This window comes from Lithobates pipiens, unplaced genomic scaffold (genome assembly GCF_037356315.1).
Source record: "Lithobates pipiens isolate NorthernLeopardFrog02 unplaced genomic scaffold, aLitPip1_a1.2 Scaffold_3, whole genome shotgun sequence".
Taxonomy (NCBI): Eukaryota; Metazoa; Chordata; class Amphibia; order Anura; family Ranidae; genus Lithobates; species Lithobates pipiens.
In genome coordinates this window covers 49,665,273-49,692,433 of record NW_027507790.1, presented here as the reverse complement: position 1 = coordinate 49,692,433, position 27,161 = coordinate 49,665,273, and the positions used below count along the sequence as shown (strand labels likewise).

At 42.8% G+C, this 27,161-nt stretch overlaps 1 protein-coding gene across 1 annotated transcript in view; it reads left to right on the top strand.

Annotated features, from left to right (window-relative positions):
* Positions 1-27,161, top strand: part of PPIL2 (peptidylprolyl isomerase like 2) — a 103,854-nt gene that overhangs the window by 43,944 nt on the left and 32,749 nt on the right. Inside the window, exons 9-17 of the mRNA XM_077461644.1 lie at positions 11,709-11,784; positions 12,282-12,442; positions 13,281-13,356; positions 17,384-17,490; positions 21,201-21,290; positions 21,372-21,405; positions 21,497-21,614; positions 21,725-21,781; positions 21,909-21,981. Of these exons, the coding sequence (XP_077317770.1) occupies positions 11,709-11,784; positions 12,282-12,442; positions 13,281-13,356; positions 17,384-17,490; positions 21,201-21,290; positions 21,372-21,405; positions 21,497-21,614; positions 21,725-21,781; positions 21,909-21,981 (792 nt within the window). The remainder of the gene's footprint in view (positions 1-11,708; positions 11,785-12,281; positions 12,443-13,280; positions 13,357-17,383; positions 17,491-21,200; positions 21,291-21,371; positions 21,406-21,496; positions 21,615-21,724; positions 21,782-21,908; positions 21,982-27,161) is intronic.

Sequence of the window (27,161 nt, the reverse complement as noted above, 5' to 3'; positions counted from 1 at the left end):
CAAAGACCGAAAATGTAAAAAATAAAAAAGTTTTTCTTTGTTTCTGTTAACATTTTTTGTAAATAAGTAAGTTTTCTCCTTCAATGATGGGCACTGATATGGCTGCACTGATGATGGGCACCGATGAGGTGGCACTGATGGACTCTGGGTGGCACTGCTGGGCATCGCTGTTCTCTTTTAGTACATACTGGTGCCCATTTGTGGGCATTCATTTGAAAATGCGGATGGCCATGGGGTACATACCTGGCCATCCAAATGTTTCCCCCTTCCCTGAGGGTCCTAGTGGCATCCCTGGTGGTCCAGTGTTGTCATCCAAAGGGGGGCTGCACTGATAAACAATCGGCTCTCCTCTACTCGCGTCTGTCAGACGCGAGTGAGGAAAAGCCGATCACCTTCTCTTCCTATTTACATCGTGATCAGCCGTGATTGGACACGGCTGATCACGTGGTAAAGAGCCTCCGTCAGAGGTTATTTATTGAGATCGGTGTAGCGGTGTGTCAGACCGATCGCCACAATGAACACCCCAACGGGCGCACGGTGGCTGTTATCCTGAAGGATGTCATATGATGCCCAGTCAGGATAACTGAACCACCGCCCGGCCGTCATTTTGCTATAAGCTGGGCAGGAAGTGGTTAAATTACAAGCATATCATACTTGCCTGCTCTGTGCAAAGGTTTTGCACAGAGCAAGCCAGATTCTTCTCTTTCTGGTGTCCTCCGGGCTCCTCCTGCCTTCAGAGTGCAACCGTGCAGGCTGGATCGTTATCTGCACTTTGCCTTACCCCCCTCGCTCCCTCCTCACTGCTGCATCTGAGTCCTGTGAGGAGAGAGAGAGAAAGCAGCACTGATGCTCCTTGCCACAGCGCTGGTTTGATATCAGGATCAGGTAAGAGTACAGGGGAGGCTGAGAGGCAGCTGGTCACATAGATTTTTTTCACGCTAATGCATATAATGCAAAAATCTTCTGCCTTTTAGAATCACTTTAATTCACTTCCTTCACCTGCCCAGGACTATATGTCCCATGAGACATTGCTCCTCTCACATTCACAAGTTCTCAGGCACTTAGCGACATGCATGGACAGTGTACTGAGCGGTATGGGTGCTGCACTGTGCATACTGACATGCATGGACGGTGTACTGAGCTGTATGTCTGCTGCCCTGTGTATACTTCTATTTATATAGAGTGCAGCACATGTACAGCTCAGTACACCATTCATGCATGTTGGTATACACAGTGCAGCACACATACAGCTCAGTACACCATTCATACATGTTAGTATACAAAGTGCAGCACACATACAGCTCAGTGCACTGTCCATACTGACATGTAAATAAAGAATGCATTCTGTATGAGGGTCAACTATTCAGCTGACCAACTAATCAATAAGGAAAATTGTTGACAACTATTTTTATTATCGATTTTATAATGGATTGTGTCGATTAGTGGTTTCAGCCCTAATGAGAACCACGCTAAATTAGACTTTGTATTATGGCAATAATAGAAGCATCCCTGCGCCTGATGGCCAATGCACCTCAAATATTAGGGCTGGTGACTAAAGGCTCCCATAGATTTCAGAGGGTCTAGTACACCAATTTCTGTCTTTAGTATATACAGTATACCGTTTGCAAATATTTGAGGCAGCTGTTGCAGTGGATGAGGAAGAAAGATGTAATTTTGAGCTTTTTCTGAGACCAGGCAGCCTTTTTCATGTCTACATGTATTTTTATTACTCAATCACTGGAATACGATTTGATACAGTTCTACCTTTTGGATTTCTGTGGTAATGATTACCGGTAATATAAAATTGGTAGGAATATGGAACCTAGACACTGATTTTGTGATTGTACTTCTAGGGATGTGTCCAGAACTGAATTTTAAGCCTTCGTAATGTATTTAGTCCTATTTATTACAGTCAGCCCTGGCTAGAACTCAGGGGGTGAGATATGTAACTAACTGGTGAGTTAATGGAAGAATCATGGGTACTTAAGGTATAACTAAAGGCAAAATCTTTTTTTCCATTTTGGATAGAGTGGAGAGGGATTAGAACCGCTGTCAGCTTGTATTGCGGTTGTGCACTACCCCTGGTGGGGAGATTCACCCTATCTATTTGTTTTCCATTATCGGTGCAAGTGAAAGACAAAAGCCCAATTTTTGAGTTGTCTCCAGAAAAATAGAGTGGAAATCTTCCAGTGGGGACACTAGGTCTGGTGACCTGGGGGGACCCTAAGGAATTCCCTTAATTTGCATGTATTTCCTCTCACTTCCTCTTTTGCTATGAGACAGGAAGCAAAGGGTCATCTCCGCAATGGGACACAGATTGCGAGTTCTAACCCTCCCTTTCTGAAGTTTTTTTCCTATAGTTCTGCTTTAAAGAAAACTTTAATGTGTGACGTAATGTGGCAACATGAAAAAACTAGTTACCTGGCTACCTCTAACTTCAGGTGTAAATCATTGATTCAGCACAAATGTACAGATGAAGAAGGAGGTACATGGATCAAAATTGTTTTAGTGCTCTTTTTTTAGATGGGTGGCCAGTAAAAACAGGCAGCTGAGCTGTGGTTTTACTGCTCTCAAGTTGCCCACTCTAAATGATAGGACTGTACGCACGCCATTGTTTTTTCACTTGGGATGCAGAGTTTGACAGGTAGTATTCCTGTCAAACTTGTCTATTAAGTTTAATGGGGCTGAACTGCAAGCGAACATTCAGGCTCACAGTTCCAGCGCGCTCCTACAATTTTTTGTTTTCTAATTTAAAAATCAAAGACTCAAAGGGGCAGTACGCCTCTCTAATTGTCCTGTTTAACATTTATCAAAGTGAAAGAAAAGTCCAGATTTTGGGTTGTCCCCAAAAAAAGTAATTGAGGGGAAATCTCCCAGTAGGGAAAATAGTTCTGGTTACGTGGGTGTCCCCAAGGAATATCACCCATTTGTCTTTTTGTCCATGTGTGTAAATGCTATTTTTTAACTTTTTACTTGGTTAGTTAAAATACATCAGAAGCAGCATCTCAACTTAATCCATTCCAAAAAAAACATGAAATGCGTGATTTTTTTATTCAGCGGTATTCGGATTGAATTGAACAGTGAAAACAAGAGCCACAGTAGATCTAAAAGCAATAACTACAGCCTTCAATTTCATAGCAATTGGTCATTGGTCAGTTGGAAAACCTTTTCATAGTATAGTGGTGAGCTTTTTTTTTTTTTTTTGCAGTACCAACTGCATTGTCTCAAAACCACAAACCCAAACCCCATCCCATCCCTGTATCCCCAATTATTCCCAAAATAGACTAAAAATAGGCTTCTGCTATGTGTTTGGTAGAAGTTGACCAAGATCAGCACAGTACATGAAGTCTTGAGTAGGCAGCAAGTATAGCTCTGCGGTGTGTTCTGTATCCTCTGCCTGCAGTTTATCAGCTGTAGTAAAAGTACCAGCCATTTTAGTACCACATGAGTAAATACATGATTCTGCACCAGAGATTGGTGGGAGCAGCACCCAATTGAGACAGATCGGCAACAAAAGACAAATCCTGCACATTTCTCAAGGACGCAGCCACTTTCTTTTAGAGTGCTGATAATGCGCTTTTTATCCCCCCCTCCTTCTCAAGGACGTCTATCTGTAATTTCTCTTACATTGATTGACAGACACAGCCTCTCTTCATTATCCATAACCAAACAGGGTTTTTTAGGCCCACCTACAGGAGTAGGACAGTAGGCTCCTATGGGCAGTCCTCTATGGGCATAAAACCCTCTGTCTGCTATAGGTCTCCACATTTCCTACATTTTATAAAGTCGATGTGTTGGCATCTTCTGATGCTACTTTTGGCCAAAATGTTTTGCAGGCAGCTGTTTAGGCTTCTAGAAGCACACACTGCAGCATAAAAACATAGATGGGAAGACAAGCGCCATCTAAGTGTAGCAGAAATTAAAACACACATTTTATTACATAAGTGTAGAAACGCACATATAAAAACAAAGCTCATCTCAATCAACTGCTCTTGTGTGATCAGATCCTGAAAATCCCACTGTGCTGGGATGGAGAGGCACATAGTCCTGCTAGTTATCCTCGGCTGAAGGACCGGAGCCTTCCTGGTGCAGCGTAGAACATACTGTGCAAGTGAATGTGACGCTGGTCTGGGTACGTGTTGCGGAGCATGCATACTCCTTTAGGCCTGTACAGGGCTAAAGCAGCTCCCCAATGTGACACTACCACTAAAGCTCCATACACACTATCAGTTTTTCTGCTGAGTTTTTCCTTCTGATTTACCAAAACCATATAATATGAGCTCAAATCTTAGGAGTTCCAATTTGTATGCAATCAGGCAGGCCCTCGCACTACATGGTTTTGGTAAACCTGAAGGAAAAACTCAGCAGAAAAACTGATATTGTGTATGAGGCTTAAGACAGCCAGTGCTCTGTTGTGAGAAGTAGGGAAGCTGAACCAGCAGCTTTTTTTAATAGAAAGAGGACTTGTGGTGTTTTGAGTCTTCTACTGATATAACTGTTGTAGGTTTTAGTGAACAGGTGCTTTGTTGGGCCAGTTCATGGCAGTGCTACTCCTTTTTTTTCTTCCTTGTTCTTCTCCTCGGATGCCAGTAAAGAAGATAAATGCCTGGTACTTTTAGGTGTGGGGAGTATGTGGCTCACTGCCCTTTTCCCAAAATCTAACACTGAGTGGCTATAGAGTACTAGTTTCCAGGCACCCATGCTGGCACGCGAAGAAAGATGGAGAGTCCTTGGTCCTATGAAAGTTGCAACCTCAGAGACTTGAAGCTTATACAGGGCTCATACTTCTTACCTGTTGAGGCATTCAGATAATGTAGAATTATACAGAAGCCTATAGGAGGATTGGACAAAAAAATAAAGGCTAGCTTCTGGATAACCCCTCCTCTACTCAGCATGCCTCAGTTTTTTACAGTGTCCTAGAAGGATAGGTAACTTTTTTTTCTTTCTTTAGCTCTGCTGCGAAATATCTATCCAGACTTGACTAGCCTTTTCATCAGTTTTGGTTATTCTTTGAAGTCTTCTATCCATTTTCAATCACGATTTCTCCTCCCATCCCCTTTCCTTAGCCAGACTTTGGATTGTTGTACCTGGACTCCTCTGAAGTGGACATGTAGGGCTAGCCTGGGATGTGACCTTTGGGCACTGGGATCTGCATTGTGGGGCTATCCAGATGTGTGCGCTCTGTGCTCTTTACTACTGTTCATTCTAGAGGAAGGGCCACCCTCTGCTTTGCAAAGAGGCACATAGACCTCTGATCTGTTCATACTGTCTGCATACAGTGACCTAGTCACCTGTGGCCGCCTAATCCCACATCAGTACTACTTACATATGTACCCTTCTGCATCTTTTAGCGCCCCTTTCAGCTGCTGCTTCTTATCTACCATGTGCTACTTAATAGATTATTGCACCTTCCCCAGACTTCTTGGGTTCTTCCCACCCCAGGGCCCTCTTGCTCCAACCTGATTTCTGGATCTGTGGCCCATCTGGACCACCACTCTTTCCCTCAGGGAAATCCTAGCCCTTAAAACTTCAAAACCCTTAATAGCACACAGTATCCCTCGTAGCTCCTCCTCTTCAGAGGTCCCCCTTGGCCTACTGGGTCAGCTAGCACAAGCTCTGACCATTTCCTGCCTGGATAAAGAACTGGATCTTCAGTGTCACCCATGCACTTTTCTGGGCATTGGCTCTTGTGTTCAATATTGTGCTTTCTCCTAGCATGCCTATAGTGAGATGCTCAGGCAACTTCGTAGATTATTATAATCAGCATCTTCCCTAAAAAGCTAAAACCTGTAGGATCTGGCTTTTCAGGCTTCAGCGCGGGTATTTTTCCTGCTACAGAGGAGGTAGTCTGGTCTCTGTGCTGTACCATGCTGAGTGTCTCAACCTTGCTCATACTGATTTTATTAAAGCGGTAGTAAACCGCAGTTTTTTTTTTCTTCTTTTTTTTTAATTTGAAGGTAAAGTATGTAATGCATACTAGCACATTATGTGAAATTTACCTTAAAACTTAGCCCTCCAGCGACGAGCTGTCACCGCTGACAGGGCTTCTATCTTTACCCGGTCTTTATTGCAGGTTTGCGTCCTCTGGCCGTCTGAATTACTGCAATGACGTCATTCCCGTGCATGCACATGGGAGCAGCTATTCATGGCACAGGACTCTGAAGGGACAGCATGGGCATGCTAGTCTTTCAAAGCACGTGTGCCAGTGATGTCGCCGGCCCATTCACAAGTAAATGTCTCCTAAACTGTGTACGTTTAGGAGATATTTACTGTACCGGTAGGTAAGCCTTCTTATAGGCTTACCTATAGGTAGATGACTATGTGAATTTACTCCCACTATAAAAGAGAAGCATGTGTGTTTTTTTTTTTTGTGTTTTTTTCCTAATCATACTTACCTCAGTGGATAGAGCATCAAGACCGATGCTGCAGCTGTCCCCTGGTGTCTCTGCACTGAGAACTGAGCCATCGAACACCACCGCTGGCTTGGTTCTCACTCTTCTCCGGGCAGAGCAATTCTGACAGTCAGCATCGCTCCTGGTCTGCTTCTCCATGTTCATTGGAGCGATGAACTGTGAAGGGGTGGGGAGTGGCTGTCTCATCGGCTCACTGTGACTGCCATCAATCAAGGCAGCTGGTGGATCCAGACTTAGAAGTCGGGGTGACATGCTGCTTCAACTGATGGCATTGACGTCAGTGGAGAGTGGACTTCAGACCACTGACCCACTGTAAACAGGTCATAGGAGTGCAAAATGAACTGCACTCCTGTGACCCTTAGGAGAAGCCCAGCCTAAAAAGCTCAGACTGGACTTCTCCTTTTAAAGCGGAGGTTCACACAAAAATTGAACCTCAGCTTTTTGGAACCCTTCCCCCCTCGGTGTCACATTTGCCACCTTTCGGGGGGGGGGGGGGGGGTGCAGATACCTGTCTAAGACAGGTATTTGCAACCACTTCTGGGCATAGACTCCCACGGGAGTCAGGTTACTCAGGTGAACCTGAAATCCTACCTGACAGGTGGAGATTGTAGCTGGGGGGCCCTGTTCCTTTCACGGTTTGTCAGCAGTCAGAACACATTAGTTTTCCTGCTTTCAGTACTGCTAAGATTACTAGCCCTTTAAGATTACTGGCCCTTGGTCCATGGCAGCTGATGATTATCTGCATCTCGAGGATTATTATTATTATTCGGGATTTATATAGCGGCAGCAATTTATGCAGCGCTTTACAATATAAAAAGGAGACAATACAGTTACAATACAATAAAATACAAGAGGATTAAGAGGGCCCTGCTCAGAAGAGCTTACAATCTAATAGATCAGGAGCTTTTTTAGAACTATAGTGTGGTTAGGAATAGAAAGGATGCTTCTTCAGCAGATGTTCTTCTGGAGTGTCCCATTAGCCCCCCTTTTGTGCTCTGGAGGGTGTATTGGCTTCATCCTCAGTTCTGTATGATTATTCCTATCTTTAGAGTAAGAGTATGGGGCTAAGGTGTCACTTTCATTTCTTGCTTACCCTTGTGGTGTTTCCTCCTATTCAACCTACCTTTTAGTCACATTGACTTTGTGGAATCAAACCCCTGAGTTCTCTGGTGAGCGCTGAAGTCGCTTCACATCCCTTGGGTTTTGTTAGGTTTTTGCTAGCAAAGGGTTTTATCCTTGTAAATCTTACCTAGCAAGATTGGGAGTCTGGTCTGTGACAACCTCTTTAGTAACTGAGTTTTCATTCCATTGGTCCAAAAGGTCGGAGGTGTAAGGGTTGGGCCTTCCCAGATGAAAGTGGCTGGTCTTCCTCACCTGGACCTGTTTGGTCCTAGTTTCCTTTTTGGAACCTTTGCAACCTCAGTGTTGTGGATTTTCTCTCTTTTCAAAGGAATTTGTTATGGTTCCATTTGTTTACTGCTGAGTATATTGGTTACTCAACTTCTCGCTAGTTCAGATTTGGTGCCCCTTCTATGTGCAATCCTTCCCTCTGGTGGTTAACTTTATTCTGTGTCTGGAACATCAGCTTCTGCCTGCCCTGCCTTTTGGTCATATTGGCAGGTTCACTTTTCTGATGGGGGGGGGGGGGGGGGACATTTCTTATTCAGTCCTTCATGCAGCTCCTGGGCTGCAGGCAATGTTTGACCTGTTAGTGATTGTTGCTGTGTTGTCCACCCCTTAGACTGCTTTTAGACATCCTGACAGTATCCAAGCTCCTGTGTCCCTCAGTGGATAAGAAGGAAGATGGGGTTTTTGTACTTTCCTTAAAATCCTCTTTTGGAGTCCATTGAGGAACACAAGTCCCAACCCTCTGTCAATGCCCTTGGTACTGCTTGATAAAAACTGAAGCATGCTGGGTTAGAGAAGGGGGTTCGTGCAGTGCTGGCCTACAATTTTTCTTGTTAGCCAGTGGCATGTGAACTTGCAGATGGCAGTATAACCCAGCATTACCTAAATGTCTGTCCCTCAATTGATTCCAAGAAAAGGATTTCATGGTAGGGCTTCATTCGCAAAATCATTTTCTTTTCTGCAAGACACAGAAACGCACTCCTTTTTTACTTCAATGTCATTAATTTTTAATGGCGCCCCCATGCATCTTGCTAGCATGTGCGTTTGTACATGCCAAAAGCATGGTACCGTAGGCACCTTTTTTAGGCATGTTTCTCGTGCATAGAGCAGCCCATTAAAATAGGCTACCTTGAATACAAAGCGTGGGAACCTGCAAAGACGATGCAGAGTCTAAGTACAAAAAAACTGTTTTTCTTTGCATGGGAATAGCACAGGGTCACTCTATGGGGTTTTTCTCAACTATGTATCTGGGAGTTGGGAAAATACATAAATCAGATTGGCAACTGGTTAAAAGAAGTTCTTTATGTTTGAGATAAGACTTGTATATCAGCTAACATTGTATATTTTTACTTTCAACCCACTTTTTGTTAGAAGTTCATGTTACATCTACAGTATGTGCATCAATTTGATAGCCAGTTTTGACTGAAAAGTTTTTGGAATATTATGGAATATTACGTGGGGCAGTATTTGAGCTATGTCAACTGAGGTATTAGAATAGCCAGATATTTGCCAGCTTATGATCATATGATGCAAAATACCTGAGAACAAAGGACCTTTTGCCCTATTCCACACTGGTGCAGCTTTGAAATCGAATCGAAATTGAATTTTTTTTTTTTCTCGTTTTTATTACCTTTTTCTCCACAAAGAGTTGTTTAGTTGTCTCGGGTGGCAGAAGGAATGGCTATGGTTGGTGCATGCCTCCAAGTTACATATGTTATAAATATAGACCTTTTTTTTTTTTTTTTCCCTTAAACTCCACAAAAGGATTAGTGGTTAGCTCAGGCAGTCGAAATGTCAATGGTTGGGGAAAGCATGGTTCACATCAAAGGTTTAAAAAGAGTGTGTGTTAATCAGTTGAAATAACAACAAATTTTCTTTAATTTAATGTCTTATACTCTGGATCAATCGAGATTACCATGTCTGCCTTAGTAATGATTATTTTATCTCTACAGTTTCTTCCATGTTCACAGCATTTAATTACAATAAATGACATGGCATATAAAGATAAGGAAAGCAGACATTTGATCACAGATATGAAGTCCCTGCAGCGAAATCATTTCATTTTAAGATCCTAGACACTGGCTGCAGTCAACTCATGACGGGTGAAATGTGTTTATGCTCAGATTTATAGATGGACTGTCCTACACTCATTAAAAGAACAATTAATAGCTTTTATAATGATTGTCATGGGCAGAGTCTACAAAACATTGTTCATGTGACAAATGTGTCTGATTCTATGCCGTCTCTGGAGACCAGTTATTGTCCTGTTCAGCAGTGGTGGTTCAACTTAAAAATTATAGAGGACCTCAAGTGAGACCCCTGACGCTTCCAGAGGGCCACAAAAGAGCAATGCATTTTTGTAAATGGAGGTGCGTTGCATGCAGTTAGGCAGCCGATTCAAAATGAATGGTCTATAAAGCACCTCAGCAGCCAAAAGTTCCAAACCTGCTGGATTTTTTGCAGAATATCACAATGCACACTGAAGAAGGTGGAGTACAATAACCCTCAGCGTTGGTGGCAGTAATAATAATCACCAGAATTGGCATCAGTGAGTGCAATAACAACCCCCAGCATTATTGTCAGTGGATGCAGTAACACCACCCCCATCATTGGTGTCAATGGGTGTAATAATAACCCCTATCATTGGTGTCAGTGGACTCAATAATAACCCTCCATCGTGGGTTTCGGTGGACATAACCCCCTGTCTTTGGTGTCAGTGAGTGCAAGAGTAACCCCCGTCATTGATATCAATAAGTGCAATAATATTCCCCAACATTGGTGTCAGTGGACGCAATAATAACACTTAACCTTGGTGTCAATGGGTTCAGTAATAACCCCCAGCATTGGTGTCAGTGGATGCAATAATAACCCCCAGCATTGGTGTCAGTGGATGCAATAATAACCCCCAGCATTGGTGTCAGTGGATGCAATAATAACCCCCAGCATTGGTGTCAGTGGACGCAATAATAACCCCCAGCATTGGTGTCAGTCAACGCAAAAACAACCCCCAGCATTGGTGTCAGTGGATGCAATAATAACCCCCAGCATTGGTGTCAGTGGACGCAATAATAACCCCCAGCATTGGTGTCAGTCAACGCAAAAACAACCCCCAGCATTGGTGCCAGTGGACACAATAATAACCCTCAGCACTGGTGTTGGTTCACTGGTCATCAGGGCTGCATAGCATTGACAATCCAATACTTTTTCTGCGTTGCCATTTTACTTTGGCAGATCATATGTAATATTCCTCTTGTACACCATCCTATGGTTCACCTCTATGAATAGTTTGATTTTCAGCCAATTGAGCAGGAGTTGGCTGTTGTTTGAGCCATCTATAGGGCCTAAAGTCTCTAGGCCTTTGGACTGCTGGGATGGTTCTACATGCTTTAGCTATCTAAAATGCAAATGAGGTTAAATTTGTTTGTTAAATGTGTGCAAGTTATCAAAGTAGTAGAAAAACAAAGATTTGCCCTACTTTGTGGATATAAGAAGATTGCAGCTATTTTCCAAACCAATTCCATACAGCTTGGTGTTATGGCATGTAATACACTGGACAGTGGTTATGGGTGGGGACATTCGCAGTAGATGTTTATCAGAGTATACAATACATTTCAGGTGTTAGGCTGGCCATACATTCTACAATTTTCTTGTACGATTTTTCTTTAGTTTTACCAAAACTTATAAATATGAGGTCAAACCTAAACGCCTTTTATTTGTATGCAGTCAGGCAGGCCATTACACTACATAGTTGGAGGTAAATCCTAAAGGAAATTGAATAAGTATATTGTATAATGTATGGCCAGCTTTAGTCAGATTGTAGTGTGAACAATAAACTTTTTACATTTTCTTAAAGATTTGCATTAAAGCGGAACAAAATCCTCCTATCCTTTACAGCCAAGGAAGCTGCCATTTTAGCCTCTGTTTGATCTGCAGCTGCCTTGTGGTCAGTTATGACACCAGTAATTTTATGGCTAGACAGTTCGATTTGGAACACAATCAACTTGTGACGGTTATTATTCACAACATGTCTTGAATTTAACTGTTTTGGGAAACTATTAAATTGAGTTTAGTTCAGCTTTAAAGGTTAGTTTTAAATGGGTATGAAATGGCGATTAGCTTACATATTCAGCATCTTTTTTTTTTTTTTTTCCTCTTCTGTCCCTTTAGGATCCCACACAGCTGGAAAAATTCAATGTCTCAAATTTCTACCATGTCAAAAACAACTTGAAACTCACAGACCCTGGTGAGTTTAGTTATTTCCCATTTTTGTGAGATTTTTATTTATTTTTTATTGCTTTAATGATTTATGATTATACTAAATCTTCATTTGTGTAGAGATCAGAGTCAAGTTTCATATCACAACTGAATTCATGTTTGGCCATTTTAAAATGGTGTAAAATAATGTAATGCAGTTGTGCATCTGTGGAAGTAACCAAAGCAGTCACGGTGTGATTTTTGTGTTATAGTTTTTTAAGGCGGCCACACACGGCTATTTTAATTCATGATCCAGGTAGTTAAATGTTCCTGTTGTCAAGGTTTGTGGCAGATTGATTGTCTGCCTTCTGTAAAGCCTACAGTTTTCATGCATTTCTGATCAGCGTTAATAACTATATTAATTTATTGGCATTTTTAGCTTCCGGGAAAAGTTCTGAACATAACTACAAACCATTAATGTATAACTAGAGGTAAAATGTGAAATTTAGAGAGTCTTGTCCTCTAATGCTATAATTTATAAATTAGATGAGGAGAAAGCACGTCAAGACCCACAATACTACCTGAAGAATGCCAACATGGAGACCCGGGAGACGCTGAGCGAGCTGTACAAGGAGTTCAAAGGGGATCAAATTCTTGCTGCCACTATGAAGGGTCCGGAGAAAAAGGCAACTGATAAACTGAATGCAGTGAGTGTTATTTGGTATTGAACATTTTAGGTTTTCCATTTAATTATAAGAGTACCACTAGCATAATTTTATTTTGAAAAGTTTGCCTGTTTGGGCTGAGGAGGGATCAGGAGTGTAAAGAATTTTCCGGAATATTATAGCTTTGGCTGGAGTTCTTTCTTCATGCTTGATTCAGGCATGCATTTAACAGAAGCCTCCTATTGAGTTCTTGCTTTAAAGCTAAACGCCACCACCACCATCCACTTAGAACACATATGGGAAGTAATGGTGCTCTCTGATAAAGATGTTGCAGATTATGCAGATTGCTATGAGCTGTTGCTCATAGCAATAAACTGTCTTCTATGAAGTGATGGTGTGTGTGTATAATCAACAGATACAAGTTTTATGAACGCAGGCTAGGAGAATACTACTAGCGTTCTTGTAATTAATTAAAGTGCTGGTGATTAGTTCTTTAGTTATGCTGGCACTTGTAGATCAGAACAGCTCGAGACCCAGAACTTTTGTCTTTTTTTTATTCATAGGTGGTGGGGCCCTAGAATTGTGGCCCTAAAGTAAACCGTGCCATGGTTGATCTGCAGTGTGGCCAAAGCAACATTCTTCTGAACACCTGCAGCCCTTTCCATAGGCACTTGCTGTGGCCATGCTGAATTGTTAAATTCAAGCCCCGTGCTGCTATAGGTGAACTAAACTGCATCCAGCATGGCAGATCATTGTACCAAGCAAGGGTGTTAGGGAGGGGATAAGGAACTGATATCCTCTTCTTAAAAAATATAAAATGTTTTTATTTTAATTGTATCATAGTTTTGTTCTAACCAGATTTGTATATTCTTTATGGCAGGCGCATTATTCTACAGGAACTGTCAGTGCATCTTTCACCTCAACAGCCATGACTCCTGAAACTACCCATGAGGCTGGTAAGATCCTGTTTAGTGTTTGAATACCTTTGTAATCGAGCTGTCTTGGTCTCAAATTATATCTGGAACTCATGCCACACATTGGACCCTATTTATTTAACAATATCAAAGGCTTGCATACCAAACAAGCCCAGTCAGCACACAAATGTTACAACGGGAGAGCAAACAGTCCATAGTGTTCATATGATGCTAGCTGGGAGAGATCTCTAATGAGTATGCAAAGAAAAACAGCAGGGCGCCACGTGCTGCTCTTCTTCTTCTTTGCCTATTAGAGTTTCTTTATTGTTTACAGCCTTTTAAAACTTAACGTTGGCCTCACCTAAAACTTGCTCCATATTTCTACTTAATTTTTCACTGACCTTTGCTATTTAGTTGGATTTCATACTTTTCGTCATTGTAATATCCTTACAGGACCCCTACAACTTCAGTCTCCGGCATCTGCTGATTAGAGGGATTTGCACAACTCCCTTTTAGCTCATGTAGGGGCAGTCTTCAATGCTACCGCTCACAAGAGCCCACCCAGACAGCAGGAGGCAGTACTGCGGGTGTGGGCGCTGGCAGAGGAATTAGTGTTATTAACCCCACAACAGTAAAATTAGTCTGTATATGCAGTAAAGCATGCTTGTTATACTCACTGTGGAACCTAAGAGGGGTTAATCCTCTGCATTGTGTAAAAAGGCTGTTTGATCCTGTATGCACAGATCATCCTCTTCTTTTATTGTCTCCAATCCATCTGCTGACCGTACAGTGGTCTAGGAGGCATAGTGCATATGCTCAGTTTGGTGTGTATTGGTAGGGAATTTTTTTTTTTTTTTTGGGGGGGGGGGGGGGTGCATTTGATCAGCACAGGGCTAATTAGCATCATCCAGGCAGAGGGTCAGGGGTCATGCAGCCTCATAGGACAGTCAGAGGAGGATGAATTATTGGATAATGAATAATTAGACAGTGATAGAAGTCACAAGACTGTTATATACTGCCGATGAGAAAAAGCATTTAGCAGTTTATATTTACCAAAATAATTGGATTGTTTCATGTTCTGTGTACTGTAGGAGACCAGATATAGTGAATGCAGGGTCCTGGGTTTAGTAAAACTTTTAAGAACTGCCCTGGCATTCATACAAATTCCTCAGCATTGCAACATACAGCCACTTTAAAATGGCTGACATCAATTCCCACATATTAAAAAAAAAAAAAAAAAAAAAAAAAAAGTAGAATATACTGCTCCCAAGCCCAGAACCAGGTCTACCAGGTCTGGACTCCTGTGTATTGTGCCTGCATTCTTAAATCTGTCATTGTCATTGCAGATGCATACTAGCACATAGCATAGCTGTACGCAGGTGTGTCATTCATTATGTCTAAATGGAGAGGCATGGGCTATTGTAATTATGCCACTAACTTGTGTGAAAGCCTTTCTCAACTGTCACTGGGCTGAAGGTAAATTGGGCCAAGTCCTTGTTCCCAATAGATAATGAGGCCCGTAGTATGGCTTCAAATGAGATTCTATTACAGTGGGTAGAGAACTTTAAGTATTTGGGAGTGATAATCTCTCGCCAAGCCTCTGAATTTGACTGCGATCTTAGGAGAGATTGGGTTAAAGCTGAAAGTCTTTAACATTATACTTACTGGAACATATTTAATCTTTTAAAAATGAAAATTATACCAAAACTTGTATACCTTTTTTAGACACTCTCCTCATTGACTACCTGGCTTCTTTTTTACAAGATGAAATCAACTTTTTTCAACCTTCATATGGGGATCAAAGAACCCCAGATATAAATTAATCACCCTGATGCGTCCTTGTGATCAGAGTGGTTTAGCGTTTCAGGATTTTATATAAATATTTTTTAGCCACTCAGCTGTTTACGGCTGTATGGTGGATGAGTCTGGATTTAACCAAATCCTCCACCTGGCTGGAAGCAGTGGTGATTGGCTCTATAGAGGCTCTTAAGGCAGTTGTATTTAGGGGACATAGGGCACCCTACCTGTTGACTGCTTCAATGCTTAAGGCTATTCAAGCTTGGGAGGCTGGTCTCAGATGTGAACATTATCCCAAAGAAGCGATTTCTCCAAATGCCCCTTTATGGATCAATCCTACCCTTCCTCATTTTTATAAATGACCAGAGCATATCTCATGGACTAAGTATAATGTCAAATTACTTTCTCAGGTGGTTACTAATCAGAAAATGACCCCTTTCTCTACACTTGCTACATCCTCCCCTTGAATTTCATGCCCAGTTTCCACAAGATAGTTTAATAGTTACACAATCCACTCTAGAATCGGTGCTTAGATCTGAATGTATGGAGAAGTCCACCTCTAGGTTGTATCCCCATCTTAATATAATTTCCCTATTGCCATTGGAGAGCCTTAGAGCTAAGTAGGTGCGAGACATACTAGATCTGGACATGGAAGATTGGAGGAGGGTGTGGGATTTTTCCCTTGCGATCTATGGTGTCTTTGAGAGACCGTATGATCCAAATAAAATTGGTACGTAGAGCTCATCTTACACCATCCAGTGCTCTTTTGAATGTTGGCAATGTGGTTCAGGGGAAGTTCACACACATTTTTTGGCCCTGTCCACATGTAGCTATTTTTTGTGAAGAAGTGGTAGACTTGGTAAATTCTATCCCATCTGTTCCCTTACCGGGTTCAATGTCTGTATGTTTGTTAGGTCTGGTGGAGGCTATTTTCCCCACAGTGTCAGAGCAAGTGTTTGCTGATACTACATTATTTTATGCGAGAAAATCTATTGCTTTGTATTGGAAGAAACCTTCTCCTACCCTCCTATATTGGAAACAATTGGTAAATAATCTTCCACTGTATAGAGATACCTACACGAATAGGGGCTGTCCTAGTAAGTTCGACAAAGTCTGGGCAAAGGGGCCCAGATATATACGGCCATATACGGCATCTAATGCTTATGGGGAAACTTAAACTTATTGCTGAATAGTTAATTTGTATGGTTTAGAGGCTCAGATGAGATCTAAACCATACAAATTAACTATTCAGCAATAAGCTTAAGTTTCCCCACAAGCATTAGATGCTATATATGGCTTATCCAGCCCCTTTGCCCAGACTTTGTCGAACTTGCTAGGACAGCCCTTATTCGTGTAGGTATCTCTATAGAGTGGAAGATTATTATTTACCAATTGTTTCCAATATAGGAGCGTAGGAGAAGGTTTCTTTCAATATAAAGCAATAGCTTTTCTCACATAAAATAATTTGGTATTAGCAAACGCTTGCTCTGACACTGTGGGGAAAATAGCCTCCACCAGACCTAACAAACATACAGACATTGAAACCGGTAAGGGAACAGTGGTAAAAGAATTTAAGTTTACTACTTCTTCCCAAAAAATGGCTACATGTGGGCAGGGCCAAAAAATGTGTGAGAAATCCCCCATTACCTCTCCACATTACCAACATTCAAAAGAGCACTGGATGGTGTAAGATGAGCTCTATGTACTAATTTCATTCGGATCATACGGTCTCTAGAAGGCACCATAGGTCGCAAGGGAAAATCCCACACACTCCTCCAATCTTCCATGTCCAGATCTAGTATGTCTCACACCCACTTAGCCCTAAGACTCTCCAATGGCAATAGGGAAATTAGATTAGGATGGGAATACAACCTCTCCCCCCTCCCTCCCTGCAATCTTCTGGGACACGACAGGTCCCAGAAGATTGCCTGACCATTCACAGCACGCAGCATGGCTTAAGCATTCGCAGTGCGTGCCCGGCTGTGAAGCCATAGCCAGGCGCTCACAGTTAGAATGCCGGCGTCTCGGAGAGGAGGGGAGAGAAGCGAGGCTTCATTCGCCTGCATCACTGGACCGTGGGACAGGTGAGTGTCTGATTATTAAGTCAGCAGCTACACTTTTTGTAGCTGCTGACTTTTAAATGGGTGGAACTCCGCTGTAAGTTAGAACCATGTTGACCACTGTAACCCTGTGCAGATAGCACAGAATTGTGGGGTAAGTGACACCATTAGCTTTACTGTTGTCTAACACTACTGCCCCTATTATAATGCAGCGGCCATTGCTGAAGACACTGTGCGTTACCAGTATGTGAAGAAGAAAGGCTATGTTCGCCTGCACACTAACAAAGGAGACCTTAACCTGGAGCTGTACTGTGACAAGGCAAGTGAAATCTAACATCAAGTAGTTACACTACTCTAATGCAGTGAGGCAACACATACGGATATGTGCATGATAATTGTTAATCTCTTGGTATGATTCATTATGTGGGCGGATAGATATGTCTAGTCTAAGATGAGTATTAGTATGCTACATTTCTACATACTCTACACTACACTTTCATCACTGATCTTCTGATTGCTGAAATACTGATAAGAATGCAGAATAATTATAAACAAAAACATAAGAAGGAACATTAAAGGATTTACTAAAAAAAAATACAGCTTTTTTTTTTTTATCTTCAATTCTTGAATAAGAAACCGGGTAGCTGCCATAGCAACACCTTATCAGCTGCCAGATTTTTTTTTCCATTTTTGTTACTGTGGAAACAGAGATCCAGGTGTGTCTTTCTAGCTACTAAGTGAAGGGGAGGTGGTCGAGAGAGAAATATAAAGTGCACTGCTAAATATTTAAAGAAGTTGTGACCCATTTTATGTGACCTGAAAAATGATGGGATATCAGCTGAGACTTCATATCTGTTCATCTATAAATGTGTTGTGCCAGTTGTTTCTACTTACTCATATTTGCTTATTTTCTGTATTAATAAAGCTGAGTTATTTTATGGCAACATTTTTGAAATATATTTCCTGGTCCCTTGCCAGTTTGACATACGCAAATCTTGTTACCCTAGAGCAGAGGTCTTCAAACTTTATAAACAAAGAGCCAGTTTACTGTCCTCCAGACTTTAGGGGGGCGGACCTTGGCTAGTGGGAGTAGAACATTTTCTGGTGTCAGAGTAAACAATGCCCCATCTTTGGTATTAATAGAATGAATAGTGCCCCTTCATTGGTATCAATGGGAGGAATACTGCTTCATCATTGGCGTCCGTCAGCTGGAATAGTGCCCCATTATTGGTGTCAGTGGGAGGAATAGTGCCCTATTATTGGTGTCTGAGGAATAGTGCCCCATCATTGGTATCTGTGGGAGGAATACTGCTTCATCATTGGCGCCCGTCAGCTGGAATAGTGCCCCATTATTGGTGTCAGTGGGAGGAATAGTGCCCTATTATTGGTGTCTGAGGAATAGTGCCCCATCATTGGTATCTGTGGGAGGAATAGTGCCCCATCATTGGTGTCTTTGGGAGGAATAGTACCCCAAGGGCCAGATAAAATAAAGCAAAGGGCTGCATCTGGCTACCAAGCCAGTTTAGGACCTCTGCCCTAGAGAATGACAAACTCTTATGCCGCGTACACACGAGCGGACTTTTCAACATCCAAAGTCCGACGGACTGAGTCCGTCAGACTATCCGATCGTGTGTGGGCTGCAACGGACTTTTGACTCGCCAAAGTCCGAAGGACTTTAGATTATGGAACATGCTTCAAATTTTTCCGAAGGAACTCCGCCGGACCCGGTCCCCTTCGAAAAATCCGCTCGTGTGTATGCTACTCCGACGGACTAAAACCGACGCTAGGGCAGCTATTGGCTACTGGCTATGAACTTCCTTATTCGAGCCGAGTCGTACGTCATCACGTTCGAATCCGTCGGAGTTTAGTGTGATCGTGTGTGGCCAAGTCCGCTCAGCCGAAAAGTCTGTCAGAACTCCGACGGAACTCCTTCGGAAGTCTGTCGGACATAAGTCCTCTCGTGTGTACGGGGCTTTATACTGTGTATTCACTGAAAATATTTTTTCTTAAAAGCCTGTAAGGGTTGTTTCTGTTTCCTTGCCTGTGCTTTACAACCCTACCTAAATCTTCGCTTTCCACAACACTACCCTTCCTACCAAACTCTCACCGACCCTACAATAAACCATGTTCTTCAAGACAGCCCCCCCCCACCATTTACCATGGCCACCGATCATGCTGGCATACTTTGCATTCAAGGCTTTCTTAAGCCCACAGAATATGTTCCCTACCCTGGAAACTCCACTTTGTTGCGTTTTCCGACCGTGCCAAACGTTCCCAGTCCTCCTCTGTAAAGATTACTGACACGTTACAAGAAAACGGTTTACATTTTATAGGCTACTGTTGCCTTAAAGTGATTTGTAAAGTCTGTCTGTTATTTTTATAGAAAAAATAATAATTATACTTACCTGCTCTGTTGTAGTGGATTTGCACAAAGCAGCCCAGATTCTCCTCTTGTCAAGTCCCTCTTCTGTGATCCTGGGCCCTCCCTCCTATTGAGTGCTCCCACAATAAGCAGCTTGCTATGGGAGCACCTGAGCTGCATCACAGCTCCCTGTGTCCATTCAGATACGGAGCCCCGACCACACCCCCCTCTCTCTCCCCTGATTGGCTAGATGACTTTGACAGCAGCGGCAGCCAATGGCGCCGCTACTGTGTCTCAGCCAATTGGCAGGGAGACTGACTGACTCAAACGTCTAAGACACTCGTGGACAGAGAGGGACCTGTGTTTAGCAGGGTTGCTGCACACAGAAGGCTTTACAAACATTTTAAGTTACAGGAAACTGCTGGAGTACTGCCTTATGTTATATTTTGCTTAACACAAGCACACATAGAAAATGTTCCTGCTCATTCTGCACATGATGCAAGTAGATGCCAAACTTTGATCATTAACTGTGGCATTTTACCACAAAGGGCCCCTAGGCCAAATTCATCTATTTCCTCTGCAATACCCACTCCACTTTACAGAAACATCAACTTAAAAATTTGCGGGTAAGACCACGGAAAAATCTAGCTATTTAAATATGTCCTCCCAGTGTATTGCCTTTAAAATAAAAAAAAATGTTTTTTTTTATTTACTTGTAATGTGTCTTTGAACTTGCTAAAAAAAACAACAATATGACTACTCAATGGGGAGTAGTCCACGCCCTAAAACATCCCTTTCCCTGCTTGCACATAGCCATTTCTCTACTGAAAGTGTCTGTTTACTTCCTGTGCTGGCCCAGCTCCTCCTCCCCTGCCTTCACCTCCCTACATAACTTTTGGTGTATCTGCCAGGGGAGCAGAAAAGGGAAGTACTATAAAGTTTGAGTTTCATTGTGTAGCAGCAGTTTCAAGGCTTTTAAATGTGTACACGAATGTAGGCAAATGTCAAACATTTGTAGAAATGAAATGAATAGGCCCCTTTCACACTGGGGCGGTGGGTGCGTCGGCGGTAAAGCACCACTATTTTTAGCGGCGATTTACTGTCAATTTCATGGCGCCATTCGGCCACTAGCAGGACGCTTTTACCTCCCGCTAGCAACCGAGAAAGGGTTGAAACCACAACAAACCGTTGCTGCAGCAGCGCTGTACCGGCAGTGTAGCCACGCTGCCCCATTGATTTCAATGGGCAGGAGCGGTGTATACACCTCTCCAAAGATGCTGCTTGCAGGATTTTTTTTTTTTAAGGTCCTGCAAGCGCACTGATCCAGTGTGAAAGCACTCGGGCTTTCACAATGGAGAGACAGGAGCGGCGCTTTACAGACGCTATTTTTAGCACTGTTGTAGTGCCTGTAAAGCGCCTCAGTGTGAAAGGGGTCTAAGTGTTATGGTCTGTTTAAGTAAAGTTGCACCAGCTTAGACACCAAATACTACATACAATAATAAAAAAAAAAAATTGTACTAATGCATTCAGCTTGTGGATATGCCTTAAATTCCTTTAACCAGTGCTAGAAAACTATCCTCTGAACTCTGTTACCATAGGCAACGAATATAATGGCGGAATAACATCTGTGTATGCTTTTAGTTTAACTAATTCATCTCTTCCCTCAGATACCAAAGACCTGTGAGAATTTTATCAAGCTGAGCAAAAAGAATTACTATGATGGAACAATCTTCCACCGGTCTATTCGAAATTTTGTGGTAAGTACAATACTGCTTGAATCTTTAATTTAATATATTTCAAAGCAAAGCTTTTTTACTTTAACATTTTGATTATTCTAGATACAAGGAGGAGACCCCACAGGAACAGGAACAGGTAGGGTGAACCCTCTTTATTGACAATTTGACTTTCAGCCCTGTTCAATTTTTTTGTGCGTTTTTTACCCTGTGGTTTGTGTCTTCTTCAGGTGGAGAATCCTATTGGGGAAAGCCATTCAAAGATGAGATTAAGCCAAACTTGTCTCACACAGGCAGGGGAGTTCTCAGTATGGCAAATTCTGGGCCTAACACTAACAAGTCCCAGTTGTAAGTCATTTGAATAAATGTCAATGCTGTTCTCTATTCTATATGTTTTGGATTTATGTACTTTAAAAGGAATAGATTCTGTTTTAATATATTTTACTTTTGATTTCCAGCTTCATTACTTTTCGCTCTTGTACTTATCTAGACAATAAACACACAGTTTTTGGACGGTAAGTACACAGGTTGGAGTAAAGCGCTACATAAACTGTCAACTCTATATAAATCTTGTATTATAATAATATATGGTCTAATGTATATGCCCATATTCACTCTTTTTTGTTCTGTACATAACTGCAGAGTTGTTGGAGGGTTTGATACATTGACTGCAATGGAAAATGTTGAAACTGATCACAAGACTGATCGACCAAAGGTAAAGATTTATCTCCATCAATTTCCTAGTGTATCTGATTTGACGAATGTCTAAAAATACAGGGTAATATGGAATAACACATATATGTATAAGCTTATTCACACCTGTGTGGTTTCTTGTATTATATTACATGAGGTTCACCACTGGAAACTTAAAAAATTGACTTGTTTCTATGGGGTTTATTTACTAAAGCTGGAAAATACAAAATCAGGCTCACTTCTGCTTAGAAACCAATTGGCTTCCAGGTTTTAATGCCAAAGCTTAATTGAATAAGCTGAGGTTAGAAGCTGATTGGCTACTGTGCACAGCTGCACCAGGTTGTCGCTGCACTAGTTTTAGTAAATCTACCCCTATGGGACAGTTCATATTATGTTTTTGAGAATGCTGTTTTTAGTCATTTTTTTTTTTTGATGAAGAAACCGATAATACCGACTTCATGATCTAAAGCGTATGTCCTGCCAAATGCTACGGTGCTGGGTTCTGTTAGACAGATTTCTCCTCCTTTAATGTCACTGGTGACAAGAGGATCACCCGTTATAGCAATGATGGCGAACCTTGGCACCCCAGCTGTTTTGAAACTACATTTCCCATGATGCTCATGCACTCTGCAGTGTAGTTGAGCATCATTGGAAATGAAGTGCCAAAACACCTGGGGTTCCAAGGTTCTCCATCACTGCCCTGTAGGATGGGAGAGAAAATCTCCTACAGCAACACAGACCATGAAAAATTATTTGTTTACTAGTGTAGGGGAAGGCTAGAACTCCCTGCCTGGTGAAACTTTGGCTGTCCTGACAAAACGGGAGAGGAAAGGGCACTAGATGTTGGCTAAAACCAAAGAACATTTTTTTTATTCTACCCCACTAAACATACAATTTAATTTGCTTGAAAAAAGCGAATTGGATGTGGTTTTCCCTGCATCCAATTCGCATGTCAGGAGATTGTGACTGGCTCTCTATGGAGGCAGTTCACACCTCTCCGGAGCGGTTCCGGAGCACATTGCACAGGAGTCCTGTGTGTTTTCTGGTCCATTTCAGCCTAAAATTCAGGCTGAATTTGGACCTGAAACAGTGAATGGATCTGCACCGGACCCCTGCTGTGAGCTGTTCTGTTTTTCAATGTGAACCCAGCCTTAGTCTTCACCACATATGTGTAAAACCACATGTCGCGTAGTTTTGTACGTCACATTTAATTCATTTAAAAGCACCGTTTTCTTTCTTGTACATCATGGGACACAGAACCTTAAGTAATTACTTAATGGGTTATAGGCAATCTTCAGGTGATGAACACTGGTATACCAAATACAGGAAGTTCACTCTCTATATAACCCGTCCTCCTTCCAGGAGCACATCCGTTTTTTTGCCAGTGTCTAAGGTGTTGGTTACGAGTGAAGATGTGCTCTGAGGAGCTCCAGGAGGGATCCATGCTGGATTTAAATAGCCTCCATAGACCAGATCCATCCAAAGTGCCACTGAGGCCAAAGTGTATAGTACCTGAGCCTCGTATCTGAAGCACAAGGTTTTGCCTGCAACGCCTCTTTGTAGGGCTGGACCCCCCGGGACCCAGGGCTTTGGTCATGCTACATTACCTAAAGCTTCCCTGGTGGGGTGCTTTTTACAAGTCCAAGGGAGTAGAACCTCTGCCACCCCCTCCCCCCCATGAAAGCCACCCGCGCACAAACATTTTCAAACAAGGGGGCGGGTTTATGGAGGGGGCGAGGCCTAGGCGCAGCGTCGTGCAATGTCCTCGAGGACGCACAGCAGACAAGCATGATAATAAAAAGACAGCTGGAACAATCTCTCCTTGGCTGACAAGGAAGAAGCAAGCAGTCTGCACACAGGGACACAGGACCTGTGGGGCACGTGAGGGTTGCAACTGGCATTCCTGATAGAGGAAGGACTTTTTTCCCAGTACTAGGCTGAACTTAATAGCGGCTTTACTGTCATGACTATGTTCAGCGATTAAGTGCAGTTTAATAGTGCCTCTGTTTTTGTGCTCAGGACTATGCCTGCCAAAAAAGACACCACAAAGACCAAAAAGGTACCAGAGGTTTCACCCCCAGGTGCTAGGATCTCAAGTCGTGTCTCCACGCTGTCATCCTTGCCTGAATTACCAATTATGGCAAGCCATGGCTGAGCCATTGGAACAAATTGATGGTGCAACTGCTTCTCACACCTCAGCCCCTGTATACGTGACTGAAGATGTCCTTTCCTCCAACCTGCAGGGTCTGGAAGGAAGATTAGCAGCTTTAATTGAATCCTACATTCAAATGGATAGGAAGGGTGCTAGATCCTTGCCCACTTCAGACCCTTTGCAAGGGGAACAGTGGGCACAGGATGAGGTGTTATCCTCAGGCGATCAGGAGGAAAAACAAACCAATGATTTCTCTGCGGCGGAAACAACGGTAGATGAACCTTTTTCAGGTTCACAATCTGAGAAATTGCTGATACAATCTCTTACGGAGATGGTTCGTTCCACTTTCATGCTACCCCTAACGGAGTCCTTTAAAACCTTCACAGCCTTTGCATGCATTTCCTGGCCATGCATTACTAGAACAGCTTATGTTGCTGAATGGGATCACCCGGATAAGCATTTCCTCCCTCCAAATAGATTTTGAGTTCTCTATTACATGGAGGAGAAATTCACCAAAAAATGGAAAGTACCACCAGTTGACGCTGAGATTTCCAGTATGAATAAAAGCCTAACTTGTCAAGTAGACAAGCACAAATGCTTAAGGATCCAACAGATAAAAGCTTGGAATTCCTGTTAAAATCAGCTTTTTCCTTGGCAGGTGCCATTAGTCAGCCTGCAGTCGCTGCAATAGGCGTCTGTCAATCCTTAAAGGTCCACTTTAGACAGGCTATTAAAGAGGTTCCTGCTCAACAAGCTCGGAAATTGGCTGAACTACCAAAAGCATTATGCTTTGTCATAGATGCCATTAAAGATTCTATTCACCAGGCGTCCCGCCTTGCTCTTATGCTAGTACATATCCGTAGAATCCTGTGGTTAAAAAATTGATCAGCCAAAACGCCATGTAAAAACCTCCTAACTATGTTCCCTTTTCATGGGGAGCGGCTATTTGGGGAAGATTTGGACAAATTTATCCAAGTAATTTCTAGTTTGAAAAATACTCTTTTGCCAGTCAAAAGAAAGTATAAACGTTCTTCTCCTGTGCCAGGGTCCTTCCGCTTCTAGGCAGTGGCGATGGCCTCCGCCATCAGACTCTAGAGGAAAACAGGTTCAGTCCCAGGCTCAAAAGAAGTCCTGGGGCCTGAAACCTGCAAAGCAGAATCCTAAAGCCATCTTGAAGAGGCAACCCCCCCTCACCAAGGTGGGGGGGAGACTTCTGCAGTTTTCAGAAGTCTGGTAAGAGGAAACTCAGGACAGATGGGTCATCTCCACGGTAACGCTGGGGTACAAGCTGGAATTTTGGGACTTTCCACCGTCTTGTTTCCTGAGGTCAAGCATTTCCAAAGATCCGTAAAAAAGACAATCTCTGTTTCAGGCACTAGACCGATTAATATCTCAAGGGGTGATCATACAGATCCCCACAAAAGAGCAAGGTTTGGGGTTTTATTCAAATTTTTTATGGTACCAAAACCAAATTGAGACGTCAGATCCATTCTAGATCTAAAAAATCTAAATCAGTTCTTGAAGATCCGCTCCTTTCGCATGGAGACGATCAGGTCAGTAGTTTCTATCGAAATTAGGGATGCATATCTGCATGTCCCTATATTTCCCGCTCACCAAAGGTTTCTGCGTTCGAGGTAGAACAGCAGCATTTCCAGCCTGTAGCCCTACCCTTTGGGCTAGCTACAGCACCCTGGGTGTTCACAAAAGTGCTAGCCCCACCACTAGCCAGGTTAAGGGCACAGGGCATTATAGTCTTGGCGTACCTAGACGATCTGTTGCTAATAGAGCAGTCAGTGGCTCGTTTTGGTGCAAAATGTATGCATTACAACCAGTTACCTGGAAAGTTTGGGTTGGATTCTCAACCTAGAGAAATCTTCTTTAATACCGTTAAAAAGGCTGGAGTACTTGGGTCTGATCATAGAGACAGCCCAGGAAAGGGTGCTCTTGCCTCAAGCAAAGATCGACTCAATAAGAGAGCTGGTGCGGATGGTCAGGTCAAAAGGCGATCCCTCCTTTCACATGAGGTTGCTGGGAAAGATGGTGGCTTCATTCAAAGCAGTTCTCTATGCCCAGTTCTATTCGAGACTGTTGCAAAACAGTATCCTGTTTACTTGGAACAAAACAATTCAAGGTTTAGACTTGCCAAGGGTGTCCCAAAGCCTCAGTTGGTGGTTACTAACCCAGAGTCTGCTGAAAGAAAAATCCTTCAGACCACTCATCTGGAAAGTGGTAACGACAGATGCCAGCCTTTTAGGCTGGGGAGTAGTACTAGAAAAGACAACTGTCCAGGGACAGTGGCCCAGAGCCGAAAGAACCTTGCCCAACAATATCCTAGAGATTCGAGCAGTGCGTCTGGCTCTAAAGGCCTGGACTTCCAGGTTACGGGATTGTCCCGTCGGGATCCAATCCAACAATGCCACAGCCGTGGCCTATGTCAATCACCAAGGGGGCACCAAAAGTCTATCATTGCAGAGAGAGGTGAACCATATTCTACCTTGGGCAAAAAGGAATGTTCCGTGCCTTTCGGCAGTCTTCATTCTGGGAGTAGAGAATTGGCAGGCGGACTACTTGAGTCGCCAGCAGTTATTCCAGGGGGAATGGTCTCTTCACCCCGACATTTTTTGGACTATTTGCCAAAGATGGGTGACTTGGGATGTAGATCTTCTAGCGTCCAGGTTCAGCATGAAGTTAGTCAACTTGTATCCAGGACAAGGGATATTTCAAAGACCGCTTGCTACGCATTCTTTAGTCCGGGGTTTTATGCAAGGGGTGATGTGGCTTAATATGCCAGTCAAACCTCCCTTAAACCCTTGGGACTTGAACTGTAGCACTTCAAATGGCTGTTTTTGTAACACAACATATTCTCTTAGTCCTTCTGACAAGACAGTTGGTATTTTTGGTTGGTATATCCTCAGCAAGGAGGGTTTCGGAATTGACTGCTCTTTCTTGTAAAGAGCCATATTTGATTATTCATGAGGACAGAGTGGTGTTGCGCCCTCGTCCAGACTTTTTGCCAAAAGTGGTTTCAGGTTTTCACCTGAACCAAAATA